The sequence below is a fragment of the Microplitis demolitor genome, chromosome 1, assembly GCF_026212275.2.
Source record: "Microplitis demolitor isolate Queensland-Clemson2020A chromosome 1, iyMicDemo2.1a, whole genome shotgun sequence".
Taxonomy (NCBI): Eukaryota; Metazoa; Arthropoda; class Insecta; order Hymenoptera; family Braconidae; genus Microplitis; species Microplitis demolitor.
The window spans coordinates 20,939,717-20,962,231 of NC_068545.1; the positions used below are offsets into that span (position 1 = coordinate 20,939,717).

The following is a 22,515-nucleotide window of genomic DNA, read 5'->3' on the forward strand; positions in this document are numbered from 1 at the left end:
TATTGGCTGGTTCAAGAAGAGAGTAATTAAAATATGAGGTGAGTTGGCTCTAAGATCATTATTTTACATTTCGTAATTTGATAGTGAATTAAATTTATTCAAGTTTTTAAATCTTTTTTATAATTGATAAATATTCAAATAGAAAAATAAGAAACGTTTTCGTTGCTATTGATAAAAAGATTTTAAAAATTGTAATGAGTTGATCAATTCAAGTAATTTTTATTTGAAAAGGTGCCTTAGTTTTAATCAGGATCGTTGTCTAAGACATTCTATAGAAAATCAGGGCACTTGTCACTGTCTAAGAAAATTTATAGAAAATCAAGACACTTGTCATTAAAATTACGCCTTATTCTTGATCACGACCTATGCTAAGAAAAAAAATTTTTTTTTTCCAACTTCTATGTGCTAGAGATTTTTCCAATTTGATTTTCTTTTTAGCGATCAAGCTTCGATTGAAAATTTCTAATCTTTGGGAATGTCAGACAAGTAGTTTGGCAGAACTCTAGCACACAAAAATACAGGAAAATTTTATTTTTTCAGCACAAATGAACCCAGATTTTCTATAAATTTTTTGGAAGTCAATTCTGACCAAAAGGTCGACCTCTAAAAAACAGCTGCTAATAATTCCATTGGCATTTTCTGACCTAGATAAAAAATTTTTCCAATTTAAACTTTTGACCGAGTTATATATATATATATATATGAGAAATTAATCAGTAATTGAAATATTTTTTTAAGGTTTGTTTATTGATTTTTATTAAGGAATGCATTAACAGTAAGATACAATAATGTAATTAAATAAGATATGCATTATACAAAGCAATAACTTAGATAAAATTCATCTTGTTTAATTAAATAATAGATATTTGAACAATTGTTTTATTATTTGTTTAACTACTAGTCAGATTTTTAACATTTGTTACATAAAGAACTTATACAATTAGTTTAAATAGATAATTAATATTAAATTATAAATTCGTACAATTCTTTTTCCATAATTACAAGGAGAAAAACTAATTAAAATATTTTTTTTCGATCTTTAACATGAAAAATAAATCAATAAATTTCTTCGATTGATTTTATGAATTGTATAGCTAATTAGCGTATTAAAATTTATAGCATAAAAAAATTTTATTCAATACACTATCATATAGAAATTCGATAAAATATAATTATTTGCAAGTGTACTTTTTTTTAAGTCTTTTATTCAATTAACTCACTTGTGACATTAATTATAATTCTTCGTTGTGTCAGCGAGTGAATGTGAACAAGAAAATAATGATTGCAACTCTCTTTACTCCTTTATTTAAAAAAACTTTGGACGAAAAAATGCATGCTCATTATTTAAATAAATAACAAAGTAATTAAATAAAAAAGCAAACATGTTTCTGTGTAACGATTTGAATAATTTAAAAAAAATGCATAATTATTTTTCTTTTGATCATCGTTTATAGCAGTTCAATTTTTCATATTTATTCATTTAAATTATTAATAAATATATTGTACTTTTATTGAAAATTCGTCGATTAATTTTATTCACTGTAACAATAAAAAAAAATAAATTAGTAAAATATAAGTCTTGAGGAGCCGTTCATAAAATTCGTTCGCACTTATGTGGAGCGGGAGGTCGGGGGTCTAAGGAAACGTGGCGTTCGCAGATTGTCAAAAATTTTTTTTCGGTTTTTCGAAATTTTATTTTTTTACTGCGATAGAAAGTCATTGGTTTCATTGTCGCAAATAAATTCTTTTTTAAATATAGAAATTTGTGTACTATTAGTTGATATATCATGTACGGAAGGGGGGGGGGGGGGGGGGTAAAAAGATAAAATGTAGCGTGACAAATTTTATGAACGGCCCCTGATGAAAATTAATTACAGAGTAGTGTAACGAACTCGGGATAAGTAATTACCTGTCACTGCTGTTATTGTCAGTGGTGGTGGAAGCCTCCTCGCTGCAATCTAAATCTAGCTCGCCTTGTATCGCGTTTTGTAGATCATCGATTCGTTGTAGCGCGAGCCTGAGATCGTCTCGTGCTAATTTAGTTTCAGCTTCCGCGGTTTCGAGAGCCTTTTCAAGATCTCGTCTCACCCGAGTTGACTCTTGTTCTCGCGAAACCGCACAAGCGGCTTCCTCTTTGGCTTCCCGCAAAGATCGCTGCAATCTTCTCGCAGTATCCTGCGCAGTCTGCTCCTTGGTTCTCAATAATGCCGACTCGGTTTGTAATTTATCAACATTTTCTTTCAATCGTGTAATTTGAGTCTCAAGCCGTGCCCGAGTTGTTTGCTCTAGATCTAACTTACTCTCGAGTTCCTTGACGCGAAATTCGAGTCGCCGAGTAACAAGACTGTTGGCTGTGGGATCTCCGAGCTGCTCGACCGACTCAAGCCGTTGGCTGAGTTCCATAAGCTGCTCTTTTAATGATAATTTTTCAGCTTCGAGTGCGGCTATTTGTACTTGAGCTTCTTGCAATGCAGCCTGCTCTGTAGAAACTTGTTGTACTGTCGTACGATATTTTTTCAATACTTGGGCCAATTCCTCTTCGTTTTCTTCAAGTTGAGATATCAGATCTGTACGTTCACGATTTGCTGCATTAGCGCGATCTTCAGCTTCTGATTTGCTGCGAGATACTTCATCTAATGCCGCTTGTGTTTCATTTAATTCTTGTTCAAGCGCTTGTTTTGCCTTCACCGCGACAGCTTGAGCGCACTGGGCGTCTTCCAATTGATTTTTCAATTGCCGTAATGCTACTTTGCCCGTAGCGTCGCTCTTTGAACGCTCGAGCATCGTCTGCGCGTCACGTAAAAGTGCTCGTGTTCTTCTCAAATCTCTTTTCAGCCGTTGAGTGACATCAGCTTCCGCAGCACGATCGCTACGACCTTGTTCTTCAAATGCCACCAGTCGTCTCTCCAATTCATGCTTTTCGCGCAGTAAAATTGTTCGTTCCTCATGTTCGTTTTCTAATTGCGACTCCAGAGCTTTTACTTTTTTATGAGCGTTTCCGCGAATTTCTTCCAGCTCATCGTCTTTCTGCTGAATTTCCTTGCGCATTTCCTTACGCTGTTGCTCGATACTCATTTCCAAACGTAATTTAGCCTGCTCGAGTAACTGAACTTGTCCCGCAAGATCGTCGAGTTCTTCTTCCTGATCCTTACATTTTTTTTCCAGCTCGTGTTTTGATTTTTTCAGGTGCATAACTTCTTCTTCAGTCTTACCACCGTAACTCAATTCCTCGAGCTCTTGAGTTAAAGTTGTCAGCCGCTCTTCTTGTAACTCCATTTCCAATCTGCAATCCTGTTTAAATATAAAAATAATATATAGAACGTCAATAACAATATCAATTACCAAGTAAATAAATCGATAATAGATAACTTACACTCAAATTTTGTTCAATGGTAAACTTTTCAGCTATAGCGATTTCCTTTTCGCGTAAAAGTCTCTCTCGTTGCGCTTTTTCCTGTCTTAAATCATCCATAAGATTTTGGGTCTCGGAATCGAATCTAAAAATAAATTTTTATATTGATTCAAATAAAAATCAAATAAACAATCGTTAAAATGCAATATAAATTATTTATAGAACATACTTCCGTTGTTTTTTCTCCAATAAATTATTCCGCGCAGTTTGTTCTTCCAAGAGCAGTCTCAGGTCATGCATTTCGCCATTCAACTTCTGGACTCTTCGTTTCCATTGACTGACTACTTGCCGCTGCTCTTCAACTTCCTCATAAGCATCCGCGAGCTGCAATAAAATTAAACCGGTCACTTAATAAAAATCATAATTTTCCTGAATTAAAATTTATCAAAAAAATTTCGCTCACCTTCTTCTCCAACTGTTTTTTGAGGCCCACAAGTTGCTCCAAATCATCCTCGTGTTGCTGAGCCATTTTTCGCTTCGTAAACTCCAGCTCGCGAATCGCATGCTCGTATCTTTGTTTGTAAATACCACCGTCCTCTTGATTATTTTCCTCACCATCAAGAGTTATTTGATTCAAATCCGCAGCTCGTGCATACAGTAACTCCATTTCCAATCTTTCAGCCGTTTGCTGTAAATTTTTATTTGTCTCAGTAACATCTTCGAGCTGACGTTCTAAGCGAAGTCGTTCTGAGGTTTCAGCATCGATTCTTTCCGCTGCTAATGTCGAGGTCGAATGTTCCTCTGCGTAATCAGCAGTCAAGACACTCAACTAAAAAATTCATTTCAATACGAAAATTAATCATCATTCATTTTTTTTTTCTTAAAATAAAAAATTAAAAAAAAAAAACATTTTGTTTTCTCAATTTCTCTCTACCTCATCATCACATTCAGACAAAGTTCTGTCCTCCGACAATCTAGATCGTCGACTATTGTAATTAGAAACACTTCTAGCAGCACTACTGGATCTATTAAAGTACTGAAATCCCTTGATCATAATATTTGCCGCACTTTTACTTTTACCAAGTGGCCGAGTTTTGTCATAGGGCAGCGTCAGATAATCTAATTCATTGTCATTAGTATTGCGACCGATTCTTTTCCATTCTTGCATTATATGATCAGTGCGTTGAAGAAATTGTGAAATACGCGATGACAAAAGTGAGGATGCTGTTTCTGGTTCTAAATGTGAAGCCGTAGGTCTAAATGACTGCCGTACTTTTTGTTTTTTAATTCCCAATACAAAATTCAAACTCGCATCAAATACAACGGGTGCTTGCTCTTTTGCTGACAAATCATTTTTCAATGAATAATCAGCCTGACTGTTGTCTTGAGGAAAAATACGTCTGGGTGTTGGCGATTGGTAAAAATTGTTTGAATTAAATGTGTCACGGCATAGTGATGATCTAGAGTACGATCTATTTGTGAGAGACACTGAGTTTGATAAACTAGGTGTCGGGCTTCTAGTAAAACTTATGTTGCTTATGTCATTATCATTATTATTGTTACGTGATAGTGATGTTGGTGTTACGATAGCAACTTTATTAAGTGGTCGCGAATTATAAGTGTTTAATGATAATTGAGTTGACGGGAATTCGTTAACGGACATTACGTCCAGAGACGATGAAATACTTTCGGACATAATTAATAAGCTAGTTAATTTAAATGTAAATAAAATTCTACACAAGAGCGCGTCATTGGATTTTGAATTAATAATTATTTATTTAAATATTTAAAATTAATTTTCGATTATTTATATCACCACCTTTTACATCTTTACACAATCACTTATTTTTTTCGTTTCGTTACGGCATATTTGTTAAGTATTGCATAACAATTAGATTTACTGAGTTCGAGTAGGTGCAACTGACTGCAGTTTAACTGTGGACACAACGAAAGACGACAACGACGAACGATGGGTGATGATGATGATCACTTTCAAGTTATTCTAAGTCTAAGAGTGAAAGAGACTACGCTACAGAAAGAGAACATGAAATCAGAGAAACTATTGGTTTTTGGACGCGCGCCAACTTTAGTGTATGATGGGCTTAGAAATCGGTGAAATTATTACAAATAATAATGTAAAAGAGAACAGAAGAAAAAGTCGGTACAATAATTAAGAACGTCTCCTAATTACTTATGCTCACTGTTTTACTTTCGTATTCAAATTTTTTTTATAACATGTCGATTTAAAAATAATAGTCCACTTACTTTAGCTTCTAATTTGACATTGTCATGTTTCAAATGATTTCTCTCTTGCTCCAATTTTTCAACTTTGGCTCGCAGCAATTCGAGTTCTTCCTATAATAATAAAATAAATAAAATAACTTATCTGTCATTAAAGTAAATAGAATAATTATTATCTTACCGTTCGCGCTTTTAACTGATCCTCGGTACGATGGACATTTAATAAAGGCGCGACCTTTACGTAGAGTCTCCACCAAGGCCATTCACGTACGGACATAAGTTTTCTTACATTTCTTTGTATACATCTCACTGCCAAATCTTGAAGCTAAAAAAATTAATTAATTAAGTGATTAATTAAAAAAAAAATATGCACATGTAGAAAATTAAAAAAACTACAAGTGCAATTTTAAAAAATATTCTTTTTTATAATTTATCATTTAAAAAAAAAAAATCTAAAAATTATTAGACGTCGTCCGACTTCACTATCATATTAATTTTAAAATTACCTTCAATGTATTAAGTTTTTTACGAGCCAAGTAACCTCGACACCTTGCTTGCAATAATACAATATGACCTGTCAACTTTTCATCTCGTTGTGATTCAAGTCGTTCTAAAGCACCAGCTCTAAAAAATATCTGTGAAAAATAAAAAATAATATGAATGAATTCATGAAATTACGATAAATTGAGTATACATTTAAAATTATGTGATAAAATAATTTACCTGACTCTGACCAACACGATAGGATGCAGCGTCGACGTCCATTGTCAGTAGCATGTCTTCCACAACTCTACGTTCGTCTTCAACAGGACTTGATGAGCGCACATTAGCCGTATAATCACTAGAAAGTAATCCAAAGCGACGTCTGAATTCACCTAGTGGTAAATGCTTTGGAAACCCAACTTTGTGAAGACGCATCGCATCAATTATTTGTCCTCCACGAATCTAGTAATTAAAAATAATAAAATAAATTATGTTTATAATTAAAATAATTTTACAACACTTAATTTATAATTATTATCATTATAATTATAATTACTTGTGAACGTAGTAGTGGAACATTAATGACACCATTATCATTTTTCGGTAATTTCATGGTGACGAATGATTTGTCAGTGCAGCCAGAATTATGTTGCGGTAGTAGACAGTGAACAAATTTAACACGAGTTCGTCTTAATGTTTCTATAATTCCATCCTGCGAGAAAACCAATCAATTATACTACTTTATTTTATTAAATTTAAAATAAAAATTTAAAAAAAACTGTAACTTACGACGGTAAATTTAATTTGAATACAAGCGCTTTTTCGTTTCACTGTTGTAAATGTTCGCCGAATACTAGAAGCCCTTCTTAGTGACTGTGATCCTTCTAATCCTGAACTAGTCATTAGGGCTCCGGTAATTCCTGTACTTCGTACTTGAACGAAAAGTCTGTTGACATCCTCTCTGTTCAATAAAAATAATAAATCAAATGATAAATGGATAATAATTGAGAAAAAAAAAAATTTAGTAACAAACCTCGAGCTTTCTTGTAAAATATTAATGGCACTTTTAGTAACTGGATTTTCACGAGTGGCTTTTAACCACCCGGTGGCAGTATACAGCACTGGGTTGGTTCCTTGCAAATGCTGAAGAACAAACTGATTGTTGCCTGGAGCTTTTCTAAGCAAAAGCTGGTAATCGCGATCACCGTATAAAGAAAATAAGCGGTCCATAAAAGATTCATCGCTGCCTCCAGCACAAACAGCTTCTTCATCAAGTAGCCACAAAAGTCCTTTTTTCTCTCCCTGAAATCTACCAGTAAGATCATTTTGACTTGAACGAATCATGGTCGCAGTATTTTGCTGACCGCGGTCGACAAGTGAAATAAGATCTTGCGGTGATCCGACACCACTCTCTTCATCATAATCTTCATCGTGTTCAATGTTTATTCCCTCTTGTACATAACGATTCTTAGGTGCGACTAAATTTGTGTAGTGGAATAATAACTGAAGACGCTCTTGTAAATAATTATGACAAAGATCTTCAAAATTAGCACCAGTTTGATGACCACACGATGCTGGATTTTGAAATCCAGGTGTGTCACAGAGTAAAAGCGATGATACCGTGTGCACAGGAGATGATATTGCTTTATTTATGAGCGATGCGACGCAGTGGAATACTTCAGTATAAAGTCCAACGATAAATCCCTCAAGGGCATCAAGTCCCGAATAATTTGCTGCACTTTCAGTGGGACTTGACGCTCGCAAAGAGCCTCTACTACTACTACCACCAACACTACTCGCAGCTGCTGTAACACCATCGCCATTTGGAGAAAATATTATTCTACTGAGTTCTTCGACACTCGTACCCAAGAGATTTGCTGCTTTTTCTGCGCACTCAGCCCGAGCAAATTGCCAACGACTTGATTGAGAATTAATATTTGTTTTTACAGCACCAGCACAACTCAAGTGATAAATACCAGCAATAACTGTCCAAATAACTTTTTCATCAGCTTCTGGTATTCCTATTGTTTTAAACGCCCCCATAATACGATTGAAATCAACGACCGCACGCTGTTTTTCTTCATGTTTCTGCAGCGGCGTAATAAACGGATTATTTTCGGTCACCAAATTACCGAGATTCAATTCTTTACGCAATTGTCCTTCTGCTCCAGCGAGCAATCGATAAATAATATGAAAAGTCGGGTCACCATTGTATCGTCTTCCTATTCTTGACTTTTCTAACAGCAAAACTTGGATACTAGCAGAAGCTATTTGTCCCGACTGATCAAAATCTAAACTAAATATTTGTGTAAATCGCGTCGCGTTTGAATTCATGTGAGTTTTGCTGTTCCCAAAGGCTTCGAGAATCGTAAACAAGGCATTCAATTTCTCAATAGTGAGTATCTGTAATAAAAAACATGTGATTTTGTATATAAATGCATCATTTATTTTTTAATTATCATCATTATCTTTATTTAGCAATAAATAAATACTTTATTTACTGTCCCCGCGGCTAGAATGAGATAGTGCAAGGCGTGTTTGAAATTTGTTGTTTTTCCAGCTCCACTGCGACCTAGAAAAACTAGTGAATGATCTCTTCTTGTCGCAAGCATTCCTCTGTAGGCGGATTGTGCCATTGCGTATATGTGCGGTGGCATATCTTCGTTTTTACAGCCTTTGAACATATGCACCACCTGTATAAATAGATATACAAACATAAATATATATGTTTAGCTATATAAGCTTATAAGAATAAGTACATACGCGTAATAAGGTAAAATTTATTAATATATGATAAGTATATTCTTGTAAATTTATATTATGCAAGTGTATATAATATGATACAACATAATAAAAAATTGAAAGTGATAGTGACCTTTTCCGAGTAGATTGCCAGGGGCGCGACAGGATTAATCACTACCATGCTGTCGCCAGCGTAGGTATGAATAAGATTATTGGCGTATCTCTGTCTCAGCGTGTGCAGAACTGAGGATTCATTGAGAAATCTTAGTTGAGAGAGCTCTTCGACCATGTCAAACTGAGGTGGATTTGCCTGACAATTTAATAAATTTTTTTTTCTTTACATAATACTCTCTTTTTTCACATCAAAGAATAATGGAATGATTTTATTTTTTCCGTTACCTTTTCCACATCTTCCTCGTCTACAAGAAGTTCTTCTCCACCGGGAACAAGTTTTATTCTCAATTTACCCGTATCAGGATCTGCCGATGCTTCTGATCTTGTTGCTAATGTAAATCCGCCGCGATGTAAAAGCCACACGTGTTCCGATGCAAGCCATGATTGTTCTTCAGCTAGATGTTGTTCGCTTCTTGCCTATAAAACAAAACGAAATAATATTTATATATGGAAATCTTATCGTGTCCGAACAATAATTTTAAGCATAATTAAGATCGCAAGGAGGACAAAAAAGTAATGATCAATGTTGTATTTTTTTGTTTCTGCTTAATTATAAATTGCAAATGACAATTTACGCTTCCGCTAATAGTTGGTCTTAAATTAACTTGTATCTAACCGGCTGCTGACATTGAAACTCTAAGTTCCAATGCAGGGAAAAATTTCAGATTGCGTACGTCAGCCAACTTGGCCCTGGTAAAAAAATAGTTTTGTTTCATCCCTTGTCACACAATATTCTTTTTAATCCTCCTGGCATTTAAATTATACTTAAAATAATATTATTACATTAAAATATTATAAATAAATTTAAATATATTTTTACTTGATAAATTATACCTGATTATATTGTGAGACTTTTCCCTCAAGAAGCAATGTCAAGTCTTTTAATAAAAAAGTTTCACTCATAGCCTGAAGCGGATTATTAAATAAACGTTTATTTTTAGCAAGTTTTCTCGCCGAAGCCATTTCTAATAATTTTTCCCACTCAATAACATTACCCGAGGATTTATAATGCCGTTTATTATTATTTCTTTTTAAATTTTTGCTGCACAATGATAACCGCGAATTCGATTTACGTCTTGAAGAGTTTGATTCAATCATTTTACCATCGATATTATCTAACGTATAATCACAAACGTTGCTAGTTGTTTGCCATTTTTTTTCACGTGGATGTTTTATAATATTAGTGTCGTCCCAACCGTCTTCTAATTTTTTATAACGATCATTTGCGACACCACTCCGTAAACTCTCCACCCAATTATTGCGTTTTAAATAATATTTTTTAACACTAGAATCCGAAGACATTATTGGTATTTTTTTTTTTTTATAATAACAAGCCGCGTAAACTTTCTTTTCTTTTTAAATAAAATAATTATGTGCCATGGACTTGCGTAAATAAGAGACTTTCATTCGGTTGCTTACATACTTTTAGCACCAAATTCAAGTACAGCACCAAATAAACTCATATACACTTGAATCCTATAAATAAGTCAATACTCTTGAGTAAATGATGGGCAATCGACCAAACCGACTCGCTCATCCACAATTAGAAAATTTATCAATTAAATCCTTTTGGCTGTACATTGCTTTATATAATTTAAAATAAACTTTTATTATTTCAACAAACATTAACATTTCATATATATTTATACTCTATAAATTTACGTTTGTTCATTATCAGTAAACGCTATTATTCATAAATATTTAAATAGTAGAATTTTAAATTTTAACGTCGACGCGGTTAATTTATTTCTTCAATTGCACAGCAAATTTAATTTAAAAATTATCTATCATACGAAAAGCAAATAAAAAAATAACAACAAAACAACGAGTATAAACAGCGACAACACACCTCGTGTGCAATCTACTGTATGTTAAATTACGTGTGTGCTCGAATCAACTACAACCGTGAATGGGAGAATGGCGGTTGCGACGACGACGGTGACGAGTTCAATAAGCGAGGCGTGGTATGCCCACGATCGCTGTTACTTCTATCTTATATACTTATTATATATATTTATATAAGAGTTGTGTCACCAATTTATGTATACATATATACAGCAATATGTGTAAGTGGTATATAAGTCATCAATAATAAATATGTGCTTGTATACCTTTGAATAAATTAAAATTCAATAAAAGATTTACGGTTCCAAAGCGTACCTTCCAGTTTATATTATAATGTCACAATTATAAAAACTCATAAACTGTATACATATATATATACTTCTTTGATCCGTCAATCGTTACCATATAAAGACATATGTGATAAATTTAAAAAACATCTAAAGTATTTACAAATAATAAACGACATTTATTTAATTATCAAATAATTTGAATAAATAAAATATAATACCGATCAAATTAACGATACTGAGAGTAGCAGACGATAAAAAATTTATTTCTTTTAAATAAACAATTAAAATACTTGCAGAAACACATTTTTTTTGTGCGTATTTTAAAAATTTTGTTTTACTTACTAGTGATTTATTTATAAAAATGATAAAATTTTGATGACTGCTACTTTCATTGTCATTCAAATTATATAAATATTTAAATTAGATAATAAATCGATAGATAATTAAAGTAAAAAAAAATATATAATGCTAAAGGTTGTATGGTTGATATTTAGGATCAATCAGTTAAATTAAAACGATAGACTTATGTGATTATCATTTACTCGATTATTCCATTACTTAACATGTTACAGTATGTAACATGTCGAGGTAGTTGTGCGCTTTCATAGCTCGTAAGCAAGTTTAAAGGTCTCTCACCTCCCTTCCTCTGTATTACAACCAGCACCAGAGTGCATCTACGTACACGTTCTGTAGAAGTAGGTGAGATACACCGTTATTTGAATACCATATTCTCCATATGGTAACGCACAAAGTTGTTACTCGTTAAAGAGAATATATATCGCAAAAAATTATTTTTTTTCATTTACAACATTACATGTCTAATGGTACTCGGCGTAATAAATTTTGTAATGAACTCAGTAATAAACGAATTAACACTCTCGTATACAATTCTATCTCACAGTAATAACCTACGGTCTCTTTTACTATTCAGCCTTGTAATATTTACCAGTAAAAATGAATAATAATGGTCGAAAGATTATTTTAATTAATTGCAACATGTTAATAATAATAGTAATTATTATTTACCGTGTTTTGATGAAATCTTGAGCTGCCCGATCGTCTTAGAGTACCGCATTGTATATTTGCGGCTGCTAACTCTATTTGTCTACCGTCTAATCCGCCTCGCTGTGATAATTCAGATAATTCGGCAACCGGTTGAACCTAAGAATTCATAAATAAATTAATTGTAATTTAATATATATGTGTATGTATATATTTTCAGAGAGATAAATAAGGTATATGAATTTTACCTTAACAACAACATTAGTTCCAGATCCTTTAATAAGATCGATAATTTCTTCTCGCGATTTATCATCAACGTTGATACCATTGACCTCAATCAATCGATCGCCAGGTAATAAACCAGTGTCATTATTATTTTGAACAATCGCGCCGGGCTCTGCGAATATAACGGACTTGATATTTTGGGTCGAGCCACTTGAGGTACGATCGATTATAACCGCCCGTCGTAATGAAAACCCGAAATCATTTCTTGGCGGCAGTTGCCGTTGAATTGTTAATTCACGGGGTTCCGGTAGTACCAGAGAAATAATTTGAGGTAATGGAAGAGGGATGCCTTGCTCTTCAAATGAATTGGAGGATCTCCAGCGTGAAAAACCTTGAGACTCTCCAACCGGGGAGAGACTGAAGGGCGGGGTGGCAAAGCTTGAATTTGTTGTGTCTGTTAATGAGTCAGCAGAAGGGCTGGCACTTGTAATTACTTGTAAAAGCTTCGAGTCACTCTGATTGTGATGATGTTGATTATAATTGTGATGATAGTACTGGGATGATGACTCTTCCTCACTGCAAAATTCGTCTTTCTCCTGGTGCTGCTGCTGCGACTGCTGCTGCTGCTGCTGACAGGGAAGATTCTGATAAGTTATCACTTCATTTTGAAGTGTATTCCTCACGAGTAAATTACTCGGATCTGAATGATTTATTTCACATTCATTTCCATTTGATATTACATTAGATCCTTCAGTACTCGTTCCACTCATACTGGCAATGTTGTTACGTGATCCCTTGAGGATTCCGCGTTTAGGTGGTTTTGGTGGCAATGCTGGAAAACTTTTACCACCACCAATACCACTCGTACCGCCGCTAGTACTACCGCTTACGTTTGTCAATGACGTTAACGATGCCTCTGATGAATCGCTCTGTGTCAATCCATCGACACGAGTCCAACTCGTACCACCACTAGTATTTGAATTAGAACCAGAGTTCTCCAATAGATTACTACGGTCCAGCTGAGCGAAAAAGGAGGCGCTGTAATCAGCTGTTATTCCGCTCGGCAATTTTTCCTTTTCTTTGCGACGCCCTCGTATTTTTAACGATCTCCGTACCTGTTCAAACAAACAAATAATTAATTAAATAACTAACTACAACTCCATGGTAGCTCAAAACTTGAAATAAATCCAAACTACCTCATCAAGTCTCAGTAATTCCTCGGCAGACATACTCCCTCTATCACGTTTTTTCACATCCTTACGCTCCTTCTTTTCCCGTTTGCGTTTTTCTTTTTCATCTTTCTCCGCAGTTTTCTTCATAAAGTTAAACATTTTCCCCTCGACAATGGGCTCGACGAGATAAACGTTAAACAACAGCGATTACAAAAGCCTTGTTTGTCAATTATATTTTTTTAATCCACACACAGTGTAATAGTATCAGTAAAAACAACACACAGTTCATTGAATACAAGACGATTCAATGAACAGACCGTATCTTTCGTCTTTCTTTTCATTTCCTTACAATCTTAAACAAGTTCTCGCTTATTAACAATACAATTAATCCGTAAAATGTTTATTTACTTATTATTAAAACAAATAATAATGATAATTATTTATCTACATCTTTTGATATGCAATTATAAATAAAACATCAGCAACATTAGAAAGTATTAATCCTAGCGACTGCCAATAATTTAAATCTTACATTTACTTTTTTACCATATATATTTTTATCTTTGGAGATTTATAAATAAATATTTATTTTACTTTATCTATGGTATTTTATAATAGCCCATCCCTTGTCCTATAAAACTGATAATATATAGATATATATATATATATATATATATATATACATACATATATCAATAACAATAAAACTAAAAGAGTTGACTCAATAACCTAATACTTTGATAAAAATATTAGATTTCACTCAGCTTCCATTAAATAATAACTTTCTTCAGGTTATTAATTTAAATATTAATTAACACATTAATTTAAATAGATATTTTAAAAAATACTCAACCACAGTATAACAGTATGCTTTAAATATTTAACATAATGCTGATAATTATTATTTTAAATTATAATAATGCCTCGGCATCGACATACTTAATTTAATTTTCGGCCGGCATTATTTTACACCATCTATAAAATTTAAATAATTTATTTTAAAATATCAATAAATAATCGCACGCAGATTGTGATAAATAAATCACGAAATAATAAACACATACCTAAATATATATGTATAAATATAAATGTGTGTATGAATGTATGTATATAACTTGTGATAACTGAAATACCGTAATAAGTAGTAGCCTATAGTATTTTTTACTTTTTTTTTCGACAAGACCACATTCTTTGATAACTAGCAGTCACATTCACAACACTTATTTTAATATACAATTTAATAGTTATATTTTTTTAAATATATTTGGCTTATGGTTTATTAAATATATTTTAATATTTTATCTACATTTATTGGTATTGATATATACGGCTTAAATGCAATGATAGACTTTAGTTATCACGCAGTTTACTGCTGGTCGAGCAGCACAACTCGACTAACTCTAACTGTCATGGCAGCAGTATTGCACGCACACAAATTCACTTGATAAAATACGCACATGCGCACACACACAGCCAATGCAAGACACACATGTGTACTTTTATTTTCAACACACTGCATAATCTTACATGAGGTAAAAGTCTCAATTAATGACATTACTATTTGTTATATTTTTTTTTTTTTTTTTAATTATTTTTTTTATTCATTGCTATTTCATTATTCTGTTTTATTGTTATGCTGAAAGTAGCCGACATTTGACAATTTAATTATCGTTATCTGTCAGCCGAAAATTTTTAAAAAATCTACCCAATGAAATCTTTAAATTCTTCACATACAATTTTTAAAACTTCCCTGTCAGTATTTACTTTGTTTATTTAAAATGAATAAGTGTTAAAATAAATTTTATGGGTGTGAATGTAGCAGACATCAGAAAATTAATAAATTTTAAATAAATAAATAATTAAATTTAAAAAAAAAGCGCGCGTTGATTTTTTAATTATCTGAATACGTATTTTTTAATTTTTTTTTTACTTACATTTTATATATTTATTCAAAAATTTTTTAAATTCTTGTCAGTTACATTCACACTCATTTTTTTTTTTTTTTTAAATTTTCTATTGATAGTTAAGTTGGTAATCAAAAACATTAAAATTGCAAATGTCAGCTACTTTTAGCACCATGATTTCAAATGTACCTTTGACATGTCATATTCTTATAGAATTCAATTGAAAAAGAATTTAAAATTGTGATTGGTTATATATTTTTATGTAAAAAAATACAAAAATAACAAATTGTTATTTCAAATTATTTATTGTAATTTTGCATTGATAAAAAAAAACTCGTATATATAAATTAATATCACTTGAAATATTCATTTAATGTTATTTTAATGCTGTAAGAAAATTTTTAAAATAAATATTTGTTTTAAGACTGCAAGTATGAAATTTATTTACGTCATTTTTTACTTATTTACATTTAGATATAATAAATTTAATTATAAAAAAAAAAAAACAATACTTATAAGATAATTAATTTATATGGTAAACGAAATGAATATATATTTATAAATAAAAACAAATAATTTTAATCGAGATTGACAATTATAAATCCTCTTTTTAAGACAGCTGTTATGTAAATAAAAATATAAAACAAACGAAGACATTAATAAGACGACAGTACAAATAAATAAAATGAACAATAATTTTTTTACAAGTTTAAAAGTTTATAAATAATTTAAAAATTTAATTATTAATATTTACACTTAGATTGTTTAATTTAAATCACTTCTATTGCTGGTGTACTTTATTTTAAATAGAAATAGGCACAATAAAATAGTAGTGTAAATATATACTTATTTTAACGTGAGTTTGTACAACAATATTTTATAGCAAATGTAACAGATATTACAAAAATAACATATATTACATATATGTAATAAAATACTATCGTTGTGAAAAGCACCATCAGCTTATTTCTCCGTCTTTTGGAATGTTATTACATTTGAAAGACTTAAAATAATTCATGAAGACAATTACTAAATTCATTTAATTTTTTATGATACTGAAGTTAGCCGATGTCTAATAATTTTTGAATTTTTTTTTTAAACGATAAATTAAGAAAAAAAAATTGCACCTATAGTTTTTTTAATTTTCTACATGTGCAATTTTTTAGTATTTTTTTTGTAACACTTATTGAAAAAAAAATCGGAAAATTATTAATTTTTTACTAACTTCAGGACCATATTTTTTTTTCTTCCTATTTATCAAATAATTAACAATTTATTAAATTTTTTTTATACTATTAATTAATACGAGTCGAGATTTATCCTTACGATAAAATAAAAATTTTTAAATTTATAAACAAATTTCAAAAATTAGCCAATATATAAAATTAAAAGTATAATAATTACACTGTAAAAAAAATTGCGGAGTGAATATCTGATAGCCTTGGAGTAAAATTCATTACGAAAGGGAATTTATTTTAATATTGTAAGTCCGAATCGGAGTGAATACGGATTTAAATAAAATCTATGTCACTCCTAATGTTCTACAGTGTATTTAAATTAATTAAGTTTAATTAATTAATATTATCCCTACTATTATACTATCGTGTCTTTAAAAAAAAAGGTCACTGATAACATACGTAACAATAGTGAGCTTTAATAACACATTAGCTTTTACTGCGCGTATTATTTAACCGTCTGTAGTTTTAAAAAATATTCTATTAAACAGCTAAAATATAACAGAAAATTCTAACAATCCAAAAAGTATATTAAAAAATAAATATTTGTGCTTTAAATATGTATAAATATAATTTTCCTAAATTGCTTTCGTATAAAGAGTTGTAAAATTTTAATTAATTATCTATGAATCTAGTATGATAGATTGTCTGTGATTAAAATTAATAGCTCAGACATTTTCTGGTTTACTAGATGAAGAACTAAAAGCGATTTTAGAAGCCTCAGCTAATTCTGTAAGTAGTAATGTCTCGCCATCAAGTTCTAAAGAAGATCTAGCATTTGAGCCAGCAATTGCTTGTCTACTGCTACCAATACTTTTTACAAGTTTTCTCATTGCCTTGTCCCTACGCTGTCTAATTCGTTCGGTTTTAAGTCGCGTAAAGTCGTCGTCGGAGTTTGAAAAATTTTGACTACCCTGCGACGAGGACAATGAACGTAAGCTTATGTTGTCCTGCTGTTGTTCTTCCAGATTTCCTTCTGGATTATCAATCTGGATATCTGATGCCGGACTGCCTTCTACTCGTGATCCAATTGAATTGTTCACAGAGACTTGAGGTCTAAAATAATTAAAATATATTTTATTATTAATATTTATTATTTTATAATTATAAACATTTATAAATTTACCTAGTGTAATGCGCTCTTGCACCTCCGACAGGTGCGCTAATTGACAATAAATCATTATTACGATTTTTATAACTCGGAACATCAACAGGAGCACTGGGTGGTGGTGGGCCTTGAGGAAAAATACTTTGGACATGAGGACGTGGATCTCCGGGACGTATTGACTGAATGGTCATCTGTTCATCGACTTCTTCAATAACTCCAATTCTCGTGGAACCTCCAGCACCTGCACCGCTTACACGATTTTGCAATGAAGCAGATGAACTTGAATTTGGAATTCTACCGGGTGTTTTAGCTCCACCGTCTGGTCTGTCTTCTTTACTAAATAATCTCCGCAAAATACTGGTTACACTGTTGACTCGAGTCAACGAACCTCCGATATTACTTGGCGTTGAGCCGCCACCATTAAAAGTACGTTCACGTGAACTTACTCTGCTGGCACTCCTAGATATTTTTCCATCAGACATAAAATGTATTCCCGACACAGCATCATCTGCTACATCAGTACGGAATTTAGTGTAAGGTAAATCAGAGGGTGGATTCATTTCATCAATTCGTACTGAGGACGGTTGTAATTCTTGTTGAGCTGCTGATAATTGAATACCAGCGGTTGATGGTACCGGATGTTCCTCACGGAATGGTTCAGCTGCTGCTGTATAAGGCAATTCGGTAGGAAATACTTCGTCCCAATACTGGTCACGAATCAGTTCCGGATGATCATGATGCATTTCATCGACAATTAAATAACTAACTTGTAGATTTCTATCAACAATCCAGTTGACCTCGAAATCATCATCATCTTCGCCAAATGGATTTATCAAAGTCTCCGCGACTTTGAGCCAGCCCATGTAGAAAAAAAATTGTAATGTTGTGAAAAATGGAAAATAGAGATCAATATTTGAAATATTTGACAGCTTTTGTTTTGAATTAGCGCTTTCAACCCACTGACGACCCATTACAGTTGTTAGAAAATACGAATAAACGGCAATAGTAACTACTTGCGTGTAAACAAGCGGCACTGAAATAGTATCATAATGAATCAAACTTCCGCAATTGCCACGGAATTTATTTAATTCATCAATAAGCGTTTTAACAGCAAAGTCATCACGAATACGTCCTTCCTTTCTTGCTCGTGTCACGATACTCGAAGCCCATACTATTGGAAGCCAGTGTTTGCTCGGCTTGGGAAATTTAATATTCAAACTTTGAAATATCGTGAGCTCATTTTCCAACAAAAGACCAGCATCGACAAAGTGATCGAGTGTTGGAAAACGTTTTTTAACTCTCGGTGATATATTTGAAAGGACTAGAGTCAGACATACGCACACATACCTGTAAAATATTCAAATTTAAATTAGTATTGTCAGTACAAATTACATTGCAAACAACTTGCAATTATTATTTTACGCAATTTCTTTTCATTTCTAACATACCTTACAATTGTACGTCTCATAAGTCTTCCTCTCTCATCGTTACCGTGAATGGTAGCCGATACAAAGACAGCAATTGAGTCAGGCCACGGAATTGCTGTGTATTGATTCCACCATCTGGTCATGACAATACTCACATAAAAACCAAGTATAAATGACAACGGTATGAGATCACTGTATTCATTGCAATATGCAACCACTGATTCAAATTTCCTCTTTCCATCTTCATTAAGTGCGAATCGATAAATTATTGATAGCGTATAGTATATTATCAGAAAAAGCAAAAGATCTATGTAAACAAGCTTGTAAATACTAGCTCGCCATCTGTAATAAAACAAATCATTATTACAGTTAATTAGTTTCACTTGTTGTTAAATTGTAAACACGAAGACTTTAATCGCTAAAAATATATATACGCAGAAACATATGTATAATTTTAATTAATGATTATGAAGGCTAAATTACTAGACAAGAATCCTAAGAAAATCATTCAAAATAATTGTGCTATTAGATTGATTAAATTGATCAGTTTAAAAAAATTATTACATGCGAAACTGACACAATTTATATTTCTAAGAATTAAATATCAATACTTTACGTAAGTAATTTATTTACCTGAGCAAAAGTTTAAGAAAGCATCCTAGGCCTCTACAGGTAGCGACTTCAGCTGTGTAAGTCACTGTCATTTTGAATTGACAAAAGCTTTATAACTTTAATAAAATTTTTAAAATCAATATCGACTCTTATCTTTTTTCACAATGATTTTGTTGTAATATTGACATTTATTGTCTTCATATAATTTAAATATCACAATATCAATTTATCAATAATCAATAAATAAAAATAAATTCTTATAATTAAATATCATAACAAGTTATTAATTAAAAATTGATCGCTCATTGGTATGAACTTGCAGAATTATTTTTCCATTGACAAAGTATTTTTTTTTAATGGATATATATATTACTACCGTTGGAAGATATATCAACAGCCATTATTTTTTATTCATATCATGCAATTACACTCAGCACGAACACGTGACTTGATATCTATCAATCAATTTACTCTGCAAGGTAACTTGAATCATCGATGCTTGCAAAATTTTCATCGATATATTTTTAAAACTTAATATTTTATCATCCTTTGATATACATACATATATAATACATTTTATTTGTCTTGATAAATGTAGTAATACTGGTTTTATTATTTTTATCTATTCTCGTACCGTGTCTCGGAAAAGTAAACAAACAAGGCTGACGATAATGACAGAGTATCCTTTAAGTGTATGATTATTTCTTGTATTTGCTAATTATTTATGATAATAATCACACATATAATGATCCAATAGTTGCACAATGATTCTTCTCTTGAAGAAGCTCAATTTATATCTGGCACTTTTTACTCTTTTCATCGCCCTACTTGCTACCTGTCGCCCAAGTATTCTTCGATACGACGTACAATACTAATATATATCTGTACATATTGGTTTAAAATTTATTATTAAACACACAAAACGGGTATACATTATTATTTGTCATAAATCCAAGAATTCCTTCACATGATTTATCTTGAGACAATAAATAGTCTCGTGCTAGCAAAGATCTTCAACAAGTTCTAAAAAATAAAAATAAAATAAAACTAATTAAATTAAATTCTTAACATGAAAATTACACAGAAAAAAATGATTTCTTGGTGCAAAAAATTTTAAATTGTTCTAAATAAATAGAAGAAAAGATTTTCTTACGATAAAAAATTTCTGGTGCTAAAAAATTTTGTTTTAAATTCAAAATGAAAAATATAACGCGTGAAGAAATCATTTTTTTCATGAGTGTGAATTTAGCAGAGACAATTCAAAAATTAATTAAAATAATGAAATTTAAAAAAATGCGCGTACTAATTTTTCATTGATCTGAATACGCATTTTTATTTTTCTAATCCATATAAATTTTATTTACTCAAAAATTCAAAAAATTCCCACTTGTCAGTCACATTCACACTCATTTTTTTCTGCATACTATAAATAATTATAATGATGCATTAAAATTTGTGTTATTATGTCAATCGATTGCAAAAACTCTAGTAATAGACAAAAAAAAATAACAATGAAAAAAAAATATTATAGTTCTAGAGCAAACTTATAAATTTCTATGGCAACAAATTAATAAAATAATAAACTTACTTATTTGTTGTTGTTCCCAGAAAATATTTAGGCCGTAATACTGTTAAGCTATCAAGTCATTTTAACAAATGAATTTTATCTTTATGACTTTAAATAAAATAACATAGACACTGTAGCAATCATTTTATATGTGATGAAAAGATAAGCGTTGTCGCTGTCGATTGACACAGAAACTTGAATTTATGTTTAATGATAGTTATATATTTACTCATATCATATCATATGATATTTTAGCGGTTGTCATGTGAAATAATTTAAAAAAAAAATGATACACATGTATTTTAATACTGTGTACAGACAATTACGTAAACCAGACACACTACTTACTTTTTTCTGCTATACATTATTATTAAACACAAGGTATAACCCAAAACATGTGAAATATATATATAACATAAGTTGATATTGTGTCAGGCCAGACAGCGTGTCAGGTGACGACGATCGCTGGCAAACTATGAGTCTCAGCCGAGGGCAGTAACGGACTGCAGAAATTTCAATTGCTATGTATAAATATATAACATACATATGTGACTAGTAGGTATGAGATATATGTGTGTAGTGAGTGGGTAAAGAAAGAAAGAGAGAGGATGTCAAGTTTGTGTGGGTACGTATACTACCGCATTGCTTCTAAGAATACGTGATTGGTATTCCACAACAAAAGGCTATGATATATTTTGTTATTATTATCAATGTGTTTTATCAATCACGTGTGTTCTGCGCAGCTGATTTTTGTATCAAAGAGAAAGACCCGCGCTTTTATTTCAATGGCGCGTATTTCAAACGTTACTAAGTATCCAAGTAGGAGACAACTTTAAGATGTCATTTTAAAGAAGAGACAAGTTTTTTTGTCTCAAAGCCAAGTTTTTTTATGTAAATATGAGATACAGATGTTGACCCTGGGAGTCATGGGAAATTTCAGTTCTTTTTTTCCCGCCTGAAAAAGTCATTTTGATTAGAAAATTGTTTAGGTGAGTTTGGATTTTAAAAAGTTGAAAGAAGTTTGGTTGATTAAATAAAATGTAAATAATTGGGTCTTTCATTTTAACTTACGATTATTTTATTTATATGTGCGATTACGCGTGTTGATTACTAATGAGTCATATGAGTAATTGATA

At 31.6% G+C, this 22,515-nt stretch overlaps 2 protein-coding genes across 7 annotated transcripts; both read right to left on the reverse strand.

The window, feature by feature from the left end:
* Positions 1–886: 886 nt before the first annotated feature.
* Positions 887–14,925, reverse strand: LOC103571202 (unconventional myosin-XVIIIa). 5 transcript variants are annotated; one of them, XM_008549269.2, is made up of 21 exons: positions 14,591–14,925; positions 14,380–14,501; positions 13,551–14,165; positions 13,095–13,469; positions 12,378–12,980; positions 12,154–12,288; positions 9,218–9,409; positions 8,952–9,128; positions 8,569–8,769; positions 7,110–8,479; positions 6,866–7,037; positions 6,633–6,788; positions 6,317–6,538; positions 6,100–6,228; positions 5,775–5,918; positions 5,618–5,707; positions 3,816–4,181; positions 3,582–3,736; positions 3,374–3,497; positions 1,910–3,291; positions 889–1,539 (listed from the first exon to the last, which is right to left on the reverse strand). In XM_008549269.2, exons 3-21 carry the CDS (start codon positions 13,683–13,685, stop codon positions 1,533–1,535), a joined length of 6,135 nt encoding a protein of 2,044 aa, XP_008547491.1. In that variant the 5' UTR covers positions 13,686–14,165; positions 14,380–14,501; positions 14,591–14,925; the 3' UTR covers positions 889–1,532. The 5 variants fall into 5 exon arrangements, with proteins under 5 accessions (XP_008547492.1, XP_008547491.1, XP_008547487.1 ...); XM_008549265.2 differs by having other exon boundaries at positions 12,378–13,469; positions 13,551–13,878; positions 14,466–14,501; XM_053740774.1 differs by having other exon boundaries at positions 12,378–13,469; positions 13,551–13,878.
* Positions 14,926–16,037: 1,112 nt separating this feature from the next.
* LOC103571201 (bestrophin-4) lies at positions 16,038–22,014 on the reverse strand. Of its 2 annotated transcripts, none has more exons than XM_008549263.3 (5): positions 21,728–22,014; positions 19,834–20,835; positions 19,222–19,542; positions 17,792–19,120; positions 16,038–17,721 (listed from the first exon to the last, which is right to left on the reverse strand). In XM_008549263.3, exons 2-5 carry the CDS (start codon positions 19,902–19,904, stop codon positions 17,334–17,336), a joined length of 2,109 nt encoding a protein of 702 aa, XP_008547485.1. In that variant the 5' UTR covers positions 19,905–20,835; positions 21,728–22,014; the 3' UTR covers positions 16,038–17,333. The 2 variants fall into 2 exon arrangements, with proteins under 2 accessions (XP_008547485.1, XP_008547484.1); XM_008549262.3 differs by having other exon boundaries at positions 21,401–22,014.
* Between the last annotated feature and the right edge of the window lie 501 nt (positions 22,015–22,515).